At 28.6% G+C, this 12181-nt stretch overlaps 1 protein-coding gene across 1 annotated transcript in view; it reads right to left on the bottom strand.

Moving 5' to 3' along the window:
* Positions 1-11844, bottom strand: part of LOC107456786 (N-acetylglucosamine-1-phosphate transferase subunits alpha and beta) — a 59390-nt gene extending 47546 nt beyond the window's left edge. The window contains exons 1-7 of the mRNA XM_071185894.1: positions 11546-11844; positions 11017-11102; positions 9662-9781; positions 7652-7842; positions 4793-4995; positions 3589-3735; positions 609-650 (exon numbers count right to left, since the gene is read on the bottom strand). Coding sequence (XP_071041995.1) covers positions 609-650; positions 3589-3735; positions 4793-4995; positions 7652-7842; positions 9662-9781; positions 11017-11102; positions 11546-11674 — 918 coding nt within the window. The 5' untranslated portion in view covers positions 11675-11844. The remainder of the gene's footprint in view (positions 1-608; positions 651-3588; positions 3736-4792; positions 4996-7651; positions 7843-9661; positions 9782-11016; positions 11103-11545) is intronic.
* Positions 11845-12181: the final 337 nt, after the last annotated feature.

Genomic DNA, 12181 nt, shown 5'->3' with positions numbered 1-12181 from the left:
AATTAAACTTAATTATTAACATTAAAATAAGCTTTTTTAAAATAAGGTACTTACCCCTGCCCTCTCTTTTGAAAACCCCCCCATGAAAACATGAAAAACCCAGAAAAGTCCAATAGAACCCAGAAAAGCCCAATAAAACCCAGAAAAACCCACCCGGGTTGGGTTTTTCAACAAAAACCCAGGTTTTTTGCAACCCTGACTATTGAGCTAAGTCCTTTTTGTTTGTTAGCATACAAACCTTTAGCAAATGTATAATACGATGGACTAAAAATAATTTTACTAACTGCAATGACCAATAAATAAGGATAGCTCAAAAACAAAAGAACATTAGAGAGTTGATATAGTTATAAAAACGTATCTACAGACACGCCATCAACATCAATGCTTCAATAGGGTAGGTGCTTTTTCTTAACTAGTAGAATGAAATTTAGAATTTGTTCGCTGAAAATCAGAACTAATTTTGCCGAAATCGAGGTACTCAGTTTTCCCCAAACTCTTTCTACCTTTTTTTATATAACAAGTAAATTCACTGATATCAATATATAAAATAACTTTCATTAAAGCCACTCTAATAAACTACGATATTCAGAGAAAAAAAGCTAACTTACTTCATTATCAGTAAAACGACTAGCAGATATATCTTCATGATCCTATAAAAAGAAGGAATAAAAAAATAAAGTTGCCAAATTAGATGATTTTTCTCTAAAACACTACTTCTGCCAACATCAAAAATTGCACAAAAAACATTGAAATTCAGTGTAGGAAATATTAATAATAAAACTAAAACTAGTAGCATTTTCTATGGAACTAGAACATTTTATTAAGGTTTTTTAAATGCATAGATAAAATATTTAAAACCATTAGTTCCAAAGCATAAATAGGGAGAAAAAAACTAAGTAAGACAATGAAATATAGGAAAAATGAATTAAAATTAGAAATCGTACAAATAATAAATTGGAATAAAACAATAGCAAGTACTAAGAAGTTTCAATGCCGTCATATTATATTTTCAAGTTATGTTTTACTTTTTAGTATATGTCAGGAAAGACATAAATATATTCAGCTGGTTTAGCTTTAAAAATAAAAATATTTAATTTTATTTTTTTAGATCATTTGTAAAATTCTATGAATTAGAATACTCTGAATTGTAAAGATTAATTTCAAAAGCGGGAAAATTATATTCTTATCAGATTCTGTTGGAAAAAGACACAGTTATAGAAAGATTAAAAAAAAAAGTATTTTTGATAAACACATTTTTTAGATATCCCAATAAAAATATCATTTAGAATAAGCAGTCAGAAAATATTATGTTTTACAGTAATATTAAAAAATTCATCCTTTAAATGTTTAGTTTATTAACAGGCTAGTAAAATATACATATAATTATCCATATAAGTGTCTCATGCATATATTTAAAGCACTAAAGTTACCAAAGAATATTTCTTTCATTTTACAAAAAAAATTTAATAAAATTTCAAAATCTAACAGTAAAGAGATTTGTGTTTTTATAAATTTGAAATAAATAAAACATGTGTATTGAAGGTCTGCAAATAATACTATAATCCTTTTTATGTAGATTATAGTATGTATATATTATGTTGATATAGATTAAATATTTGCTTACAGTGTCAATTTAACTATCGTTTCACTTCAAAAAAGAATAAGAGTTGATAGGTAAGCTACAATTCTATTTCTAGGTTTATTGAAACACATCACTGTCTCATACATATTTTTAAAGCACTAAAGTTGACAAAGAATATTTTTTCCCTCTCTCTAATAACAATTCAATGAAAGTTCAAAATCAAACAGAAAATCTATGTTTTCATTTATTGCCAGACGATAAGATCATTCTCATGAAATGATAATAGATCTAAACCTATGAATCACCAAAATATTCCTTTAAAACTACTTACAAGTTGAATTTAATTTCTACATAATGTGCATCCAAAAAGTAAATCCCATTCAACCACTGCATTTTTCTAATTTAAACCATTCTTACCTTTCCATTTTGACCCCAAACTTAGTGACCGCCTCATAATTAAAAGGGTAGGAGTGGGGACCATAGCCCACATGCAGGGTATCTGCTATATTTTCGATTTTCAAATCCATGACTTTTCATGACTTTCAATGATTAATTCTAAGAATTTTTCATGTTGTAACAAAGTAACTATTTTCTCTGACAAAAACACAACAATAAATTTAAAAAAGAATTAAAATAACATTCATTGAAATGGTCGGTATATCCGAAACTGTTATACTCTACATCTTCATATTTATAGATTTTAAATTTAAAAAACAAAGTAATGAAAGAGTTGAAGCAATAAAATAGCTAAAAAAATACAAGAGCAAATAATTTTTTTCTTCTTTGTCCTCATTTCAGAAGAAAACAAATTCGTCAATGACTGGCTTGCTTAAGCTAGAATTTTAAATTGATGAAAAAAAAATAAATTTTGAAATCACAGAAGATTACAAGATAAGTCGATCTAGAAATTATGTGTGTTTTTTCTTTCATTTTTCGACTATTAATCAATTTTTTGAAAGAAAACCATAATTTTTAAAGAACACGATAAAAACATTTCATGCTTCAATAAAATATGACTGCGAGTGGGTTTTTTGTAGATATTCGGAATATAATTCCGATTTGTAACACCATGAAATTGGTGGTGGGGGGGGGTAGTTCCATTTTAAAAATTAGATTTTTCATCAACCTAAATTCATAACTTTACATGATTTTTTTTAAAAAAAAAATAGTAAAAATTACGACATTTCATAACAAATTTTCTTCAATACCAAAATTCATGACATTCCGTGATTTTTCATGACTTTCCAGGCGCAGATACCCTGCACATGGCTCAGGGTGACCCCTCTGTGATTAGATTTATGTTCGCTCAGAATGGGAAGTGGCACCTTCAAATTTGTTTTTGTGGGATATTAAATGACAATTCACGAATGAATACATTCTTTGAGAGGCAGTCTAATCAACTAAAAAAACAACCTTTTAAAGCACATTTCATTGTCGGCATCATTTTAAGAAAGGATATATTTATATTATCTAACATAACATTGGGTTTTAGTTGGCACTGAATTTTCTGAAGTCAACACTATTTTTGTTAGTGAACTCAACTACTTACAACTTAGAATTAGCAGCATATTTGACAGAAATGCTTCAAACAAGAAAAATAAAATTTTCAAACATCTAAAACTCAGTGTCTGACCGAAATCAGAAGATCAAACATTGTCACTTAAGTAAGAAATAGTAAAAATCAACTTTTTTTTCAGACAGATTTATATTATTCTACACGTATAAATCATATTTCAAAATAAATTAAAAAATTGATGAGTTATTTGTTGACATTATTATTAAAAATTAATTTTTGCATGCAAAGTATATCTGAATAATAGAGCATAGTATTTAGCTAAAAAAAAATTTTTTTTCTCAACAAGTGTGAACTCATTGTTAAACTTACGAAGTGAAACAATGTACACATAAGAAGATTGGGGAGAAATATAAATAAGGTAATAGTGTCATATTAATGTACACACTATCAATTTTGTTTGTAAAAATATGAAAAAAGAAATTGTACTTACTGAAGGCAGTTGTACAACTAGATAAACAGGTGATATAACAGAAACTTTATTTTCTAGGGTAATGTTACTCAACTTCAACGCAGAGTTAACGACCTCTTTGTCAGACGAAATAAAAATAGCGAGGTTTTTTTCTTCATAAATGTTTACCTGAAAGAGTTAAATATGGATTGTATCAATAAGCTGCAATGGATAGAATTAAATGCAGAGTCACAGATTAGGCTAGATGTGAATAACTATCAGGGGTATGTAAGATTATAAGGAGTCATTTTTACCAGCAATCATAATCTAACGATAACAAGTAATCTGGAATATGAATAATTTTAAAAATAGTAACTGTACAAATACATAAATATGTTGTACATACATTTACACTTAACTACGCTGTATGTTTATGCAAACATTTACGAACAAGCACTGTATGTAAATGCTTGCATGAATAAGTAAAAAAAGTTGAATGTTTACATACTTTGTTATTACATAGTATATGTGTAATTACATACATTGTATAAACGTATACACATGAAATATATATGCAGGGATCTGTCTAGTTTTATTTTAAAAAGGAACCTATTTTGTGAAAATTAAGAAATAATTTGGGAAGATTAAAAAATCAACACAACATGCACACAATATCCTTTCAATTAGTATTTTACCAAGTACTCAGCACAGTTAGCATATTGAGATAACAGTATACTGAGATAAAATAACCGATTTTTAATATTAAAATACTCAGAAAAGTTTCGACGTTGTATTTGGTTAATACTGAGTAGTAGTAAAAATTTAAGATTTATAAGTGTAAATAAAGACGAAGATTTTTAGTAATGAAAAAGAAATATGTATTCAAACATAAATTTATAGCAAGCAATCATTTACTACTGCTTAACTCATAAAAAAGACAATTGTACCACAAAGTTTTAAAAGGAATGGAGGAAAATCTTAAAACTTGCTTTTTTTAAAAAAGTTTTTTGTGAAACTACCGTTTTTCTTAAAGTTGAATTTGTGAAAGTACCGTTTGCTCGAGCGGAGAATTTGTGAAGGTACCGCTAAACGGTAGTAAATTTGTCCATATCAGGCCCCTGACTATATACACATAGTTAAGTATTGCTCCCACCCTGGTCACTGGTTTTGACAGCAAACCATCTGATCAACACGGTAGCAGTTTAATCTGATGCGGGAAGGAGGCACAAATATAAACAAAACTCACTTTTGAAATAGATGGCCTGATATCTAGAGGCAATTTATCGAGTGTATTCTCCTTTGAAAGGACAGAAGAAATTGCAGATATCATGAACATATTGTCCAGTAAAACAGTATGCTGAGAAGCCCAGTTGTCAGTCAGGTAACCAGAACTCAAACTGTAGTTTTTACCATCGATTTGAATGGTCCTCAATGCTAAAGCTTCCTCAGCTACAAAAGAAATAGTCAGTGAGTATGGCACAAATCACAGGGCAAGTAAATATAACAAATGGCAATTCAAAAATTGTTTGTCAGTCATGACTTAATTCCTTAAAAAATGCACTCAATGCGCATATTATAATTATTTTTTTAATAAATAATTAATTATTGCGCATACATTCGATATTCTAAAAATTATTTTAGTTCCCATTTGTTTCCTAAAATTTTTCTTCATTTTAGAAATGAACCGAGTAATGCTTATCATATTTTGAAAAATGCTTTTGAAGAAATGACATTATTAATATCAACAGGTATTTTAATACTTAAAATTTTTTAAAAAATGGCCACATTTTAAGATGCAAAAACTGGCCAGAAACAAAATTTCTTAATTTTGCCAATGTTATTGCACTCCTAAGCGATATAAAAAAATGCTTGGAATACTGTCCAATATTAGAAAGAAAAAGAAATTCTATGTTGCATATAAGAGATTCTTTTTAAGAAGCCATTAAAAATATTTTAAGAAGTTTCTCTGTAATAATTTAACAAACATAAATATTTACAATGATATGGAAGTTCTTTAATTGAAAAAAAAAAATAGAATGTAGAAAAAAAAAGAACAAAGGAATGAGCAGACTATTTTTTACCACTTTTCAAAGAACCTTGGGTAAGCTTTATGAATGATGCTTCGTCGAATTATCTTATCAAACTTCTGGAAAATTTGTGGAATGTAATGAGATCCTTAATCATTGTTTTCAGCCATATTATAAAAATAAAGTATTGCATAAAGAAATTTTTTTTATAAACAATAAATTGCGTACAACTATTAAATTTAATCATTGAACAAACAAACAAGTTCAGTTCCCCTTAATGGTTTGTCTCTAAACCACAAAGAATGTTGAATTAAGAAATAAAAGAAACTGAAAATAATTTAATATGCTTGGTGGCTGAGTGGTAGCTCTTCGTGCTCCCGTGCCACAGATCGTGGGTTCGATCCTCGGGCCGGGCAAGGCTGCCCCAGCCTTTCATACCTTCAGTGCGTCGATAAATGAGTACCAAGCATGCTTGGGAACTAAACATTGGGGATTTCGCGTTTGGTTGACCACCTAACCGGAGCATCTGCTCCTATCCCCCAGAGTCCAAGGTCAAGAAAACTGAGATGGGCACAGTAAGCCTTCTATGGGCTGTCGCGTCACTGAGTTTAGTTTTTTTTAGAAAATAATTGGAATTTAGTAGAATTTGAGTGGAGCTTATCTTTGGAACTCTACTATCATGATTGAGAAACCAGTAAAATATATTATATTATTATTATAAATGGTCAATAATCAAAATTAAAAACGGAAGAAAAGACATATGAACATAAAAGATAAAGAAATTTTCATTTTCTTTAATTTGCATTTGGTATTAGCATAAGTCGCATGCATAGCATGCACTGGAATAATATCGCATACATAGTATATGTATACTTTTCATAATAAAATTCTATTCCCTTTTAAAATCCCAGAAATTATCAAATTTTTGCAATGACAACAGGGGGTGGGTTTTAATATGAGTATTAGAATTAAACTTACACTTCTCATGAAATATCTGAGTATTACAAGTAAAAAGATGGATTTTAAAAATTCCACACCAATTTTTCTGCTTAAAAATTACATTTAATATGCTTTATACATTTTTGTTGTTGTTTTCGTGGTCATTTTTTTTAAAATAATGAATTTTTCGTCTTAGATAGTATAAATTACACTGAGAAAAAAATTAGAACTGAAATGACATAAATGCAAATTTTAGATTGTTTTATATAGTACCACACAAGCTTTTAACTGATGTTGAATTTTCTTGTGGTAAGACAGTCATATCCTTTCACTAGAGTAACAATGTTGTGGAGTATGCTTCTACACAGAGCTGAATGCGTAGATGCATTTGGTCCACATTAACTTTGAACGAGCAGATGGCTCCCTGACTTTCAAGAGAGAAGAGCTATCAATGATTTTTTTGTAATTTTGATTGTCTTTTCATGTCTTCATTATAAAATGCGTTTGTTTACATTTGGGACTTGTTTATTTCCTCTTGATCTGCTATGAAAAATCAAGCAGAAGTTTACTCATTTCCCTATTGTAATAATTTTGGAACTTGTCCGCAAGCAACAAATATTCACTTTGAAGTCAAAAATATGCTTTGAATGCCAGAAAATGTTATTTTGAATTCTTGTTTACGATGAATTTTATTTATTTATTCATCATTATTATTAATTTATAAAATTTGCCTTAAAATTTTTTATAAGACACATAACATGTAAAAATTTATTAAAATATTAGATAGCAAGGAAATTAGTGAAAAATTAGAGTCTTTATGAGATAGTAAGAAAAAATTTTAAATTCAGCCCACATTTATTTTTTGTTAAAAGTTTTTTTACACACACAAACAAGTACAAATTCCCACACAATACAAATGTAAAATCATAAGATTTAAAAATGAAAAAAAAAAGAAAAAAAAGTATACATGAATAAGGGTAAAATAAAATAACAAATTCTTCACTAAGAGAACAAACAAGAAATATTAATGTTGGTCATGAAGAGGGGAGCTTAGTTTAGTTCCTATTATAAAAATGCTATTTTTTTTTGGAACCATATAATCATCTTATAAAACATTTCAAAAATTTTGTCTATCTTACCAAAAGAAAGCTCAGAGAAAACTAGCACAGTGATATTTTCTTTGTTTCTGGATTGAGAAGATACTACAAATGTTTTTTCCATATTTTGAAATGCTGGACTGATTTCTTCCAAATCACTCTCAGTTATAAAAAATGGCAACTCCGGTCTTACAAGCAACATCTGTGATTTCACGCAGTTGGAAAAAGAGCAACTGAAATTTTGTAAAAGAATATAATTAATTGATACAATTCCTTTTGAACATTTTTTTTAACTCTGAAAAAAAGCAATTTGACGTAAAGGTTTTTTGAAATACAATTAATTTTGTATGAAGTGAAATAACAGAAATAATCCAAGGTTGAGGTTACAACATAATCGTATGCATGTACTTCATTTGCATCAAAGAACCCTATTGTTAAGTAAAATTTGGACACATGTCGTTACACATTCCCACTTCCTTGCGCTGTTGCCACTTAGTCCCGATCACTTACAACACAAACACTTGACTGCTAAAGGCAACACAGGAGTGACCACAACCGCGAACTTATAACAGCTCTCACGATCAGTACTCAAATAATTATGGTGATCTTAAAACAGCTCTCCGGGCTTCTCACAAAACAGCAATGAATCAACTAGTGGTATCCGTTCATCGAATTATATCACAGATATAATTCTGGAGGGGGAGTACTGCAGTGTATCTACTACCACAAAAATATAAATCCAATTCCCTAGTGAATAAGACATGTTAACTTGATTCTATGTTGGAGTACCTATTTACTGATGAAGGATGACATTGTCAATTTTTACATTTCCCCACACATGCAATCACAATAAAAATTCCAAAAATTAACTTAGCAGTATTTGCTATAAGGCTCCCTCTTCTTGTTGAGTTCAGGGTTCTTAGGCCTTAGTTTGAAATGCAAAATAATCACTAAGCCATAAACTTGAAAAAAAAGAAAAGAAAAAGTAAAGAAAATAGAAACAAAAACTGAACACACAGTTGTGCTATTTCTTCATTTTAAAATTTAAATTCAACAAATTCATGAATAATGCATATTATCATAATATGTCTTTATAACATAACAAGGCATATAGTAATTCACAAAGAAGAATTGAGAGATGAAATTGAATTCAATGAAGGAAATTCAATCAATAAAAATTCAATAACCAACAAGGAATTATTGGCAATAAGATTTTTGGTTTGTATTGATCTCTTCTCATACAAGATAAAGATCGAGACACCATTTAATTTTCAGACAAGATACAGTTTTTTTAAGAGAAACTTTCAGTACTAAACCAATACAGATATAAAATTAAATGAAGAGGTGGTCTCTTCATTTAATTTTAAATTATTAGAAGTTTCATTCTATATACAACATATTTGTGCGAGTGAAATTCCTAGAGTAGCCCTTAATTGGAGAGCAGAGAGAATTAAAGCGTATTGTGGTCAGGATGATTTCATTTTACATCCATCGTTGAAAAGCCGACCATATTTCGGGTTTACGACTACTAATGTCCGACTCCGTAGCCTTGTAATTTTGAACCAATCCAGAAGACAAGAAAACTTCGGGACAAGGGCCCAGTGCCTTACCAGTCAGGATGATGGAAAGAATGAGGCTGGGTGGTCTAGTTGGTTGGTAGTAAGAGCAGCCAACAGAGGAGACTGAGCCATGAATAAGAGATGATTTGTATGTAATCTAGATCTATTGTGTGATTTATATAATGAGATGAGAAATCTGTAAACCATACAAATGTGAATCAAGAAGTATAATTTGTAAATTGAGTGTAATATAGATTTGCAAACCATGTAAATTTTGATGCTGCATTTAAGAAGCAAATATATAATTAAAGATTTACATGCAGCAAAAGCAAACATAGTTTCTTTTTTTTTGTATTAAAATATGATATTTTTATTTCTTTGTCATTTCAGAATGATAAAATGGTAATTTTTGAGAAAGTACAAGTTCAAACATTTAATTTTGTATTGCTGATTTTATTATCAATAGTAAAGTATTAGGCAAAGAAAATGTTACTTTATATTGTATCCAGAAAATCCATACTCTTCTTTTGCTTGTTGTAATTCTTTAAGAAATTTAGGATCAGATCCATTTACCCATGTATATACAACGTCTATAGGCACATATTGGCATAACCTATAATAAATATATTTATATTCATGTATGCAAGTAATACTTTTTGTTGTAAATAATATATTTTGTATTAAATTTCTCCAAAAGAAAAAAGAAATATTGAAGACTTTTTTAAAAATAAAATGTTAAAACAACTTTTCAAACAGTTTTTAAACATCAATCTAGTTTCAATGATAGTATTAATTAGCAATATATATAAATAACAGGAATTTTGAAAATAAAAATAAATGTAAGGAAATTCCTAGAAAATTAACGCAGCCATAATTTCTTTTCATGTTTTAAGCAGGTTTGGAAAAAAGAAGTTTTTTCTTCTTTTTTTAAAAAAAAAAACCCTTTTTTTGTTAGTTTAAACAACATCTCCCCCCCTTTTAAACTGTTTTTTTTTTTTATAAANTTTTTTCTTCTTTTTTTTTAAAAAAAAAAACCCTTTTTTTTGTTAGTTTAAACACCCCCCCCCTTTTAAACTGTTTTTTTTTTTTTAAAGCAATATGTCCAATAATACTTGAATTGAAATTTACTAAACTGTTCCATAGTAAGTACTTCACTATTCCATTTAACTATTGATTAATGTTTCAATAACAATTCAAAAATATCTTATCTCAAATACTTTTGTCCCTAAAATAGATTCCCATGCATCAGCAATCAATTATATTGTTTAACATGAAAAGTTTTAGCTGGTTATCGCTTAATATGAAAGGAAACTGGACTAACACCGATAAAAAATAATTAGGTATGGTAGTATAGTATGTTATAATATAATACCTGACCAATTTATTGTAATGAATGATGTATAAAATCCCAAACATTCATTTTGAGGAATGCTATTTCTATTTTCTTCCTTTGTTAGAAATAGATGGGCAAATAAATAAAATAGTTTACTAAAGTAATAATGACTTAAAGCTTATTTTAATTTGATTGGTTCATAATAGAATTGTTTGCATACATTAATGTAGTACATACCTATCATGCATTAATAGACTGAAATAAATTGTTTTGTTGATATATCAGATAAAACAAAATTCGGTTAACATGAAGTAATTATGATAATCCCGACAATTTCGCGTTATCGAGGTTTGACAGTACTAAACAGAAAAAAACTGCAAAACAAAAATTTTTTAAAAATTTATTTCCGTAGACTTCTGATTTACTTAATTTTGGCATAAAATTTACAAAATTATTGCTTATTAATCATGCATGCAATAAGCAAATCACACAAAATAGAGAAAATCATTACTCACATAGTACGATAGCTTTTCCCAAGAATATTATCACTATAGGGGCTAAAAACAACAGCATATTTTTCCTTACTCCATTCTACAAGAGTCTATAGCAGAAGTAAACAACAATTATTTTCAAAAATATTTTTCCAAATTAAATCTAATACAGAGGCAGAATAAAATAAAATAGGACAACTACATATCTTTTGAATTAATATTCAGATTTACATTTATATTAACTAAACAAAATTAGCTTTAAAGAGGAACTATTGTGTATTTTTGTAACCTGTATACCTCCTTTATATCACAAATTCAAAAGCATATTTGTTAGACTCTTTAACCATAGAATAGCTTGATTTTTAAATTTAGTTGCAAAAATAAATACCAACTCTTTCATTAGATCAAAAGCCAGTCGGGTGTTTCGTATTTAACCAGACTTGTTTTTTTGAAGATTATTATTACTATGCATTTATATTTTTTCTTGCAGCTTATCTTACTTAAGACAAAAAAAAAAAATGCATTTCAGTAAAAATATAGCTGTTCACTCTACCTCACCAAGATGAAGAGCGGCCACAAAAAGTGTGATAAAGCCTAAAAAAAGAAACAGACTTGTGTATTTTTTCGAAAGGATATCATAGGTTTTACGTTGAAGCAGCTTACAAAATATTGTTTTAGTCATCACTGATATTGTACTTAATAAATAAATATTAAAGGCATTAATAAAGTTTTTAGAGTTAAATTATGAGCAAAATAATCTACTGGAAAAGTCTCTGACTTATAGTTAATTTCAAATTTAAAAATTTTTTTGACGCCGGAAAAACTACGGAAACAGAAGGACTAGAAAGTGGTTGATTGATTGCTTATTGATTGCTTATGAAATCATAGGTAGCTGTAACTCTTTTCTGCTTTTAGCATGCATGGTAAAAATGTCTTTTCATTTCAAAATTTAGACTCAGAATCCATTTTTTTGATAAATTTTTAGATTCAAAATATTTCTTGGAAATTTTAGGTTAAATAATAGCTAATAAGTGGAGCTTTTTCTCTCCAAAAAATTATTTACACCAAGCTTGCGTAAAATTTAATCTCTATGCAAGCTACAAACTAAATGAAGGCAGTTTGCATAAGTATGGGACTCTCGTCACTTACTAGCAAACAATCAATTCATCAATTAAAGACGAAACCCGTA

The sequence above is a fragment of the Parasteatoda tepidariorum genome, chromosome 9 (genome assembly GCF_043381705.1).
Source record: "Parasteatoda tepidariorum isolate YZ-2023 chromosome 9, CAS_Ptep_4.0, whole genome shotgun sequence".
Classification (NCBI taxonomy): Eukaryota; Metazoa; Arthropoda; class Arachnida; order Araneae; family Theridiidae; genus Parasteatoda; species Parasteatoda tepidariorum.
The sequence above is the reverse complement of the archived record's forward strand: the minus strand, read 5'-3'. Positions and strand labels throughout refer to the sequence as shown.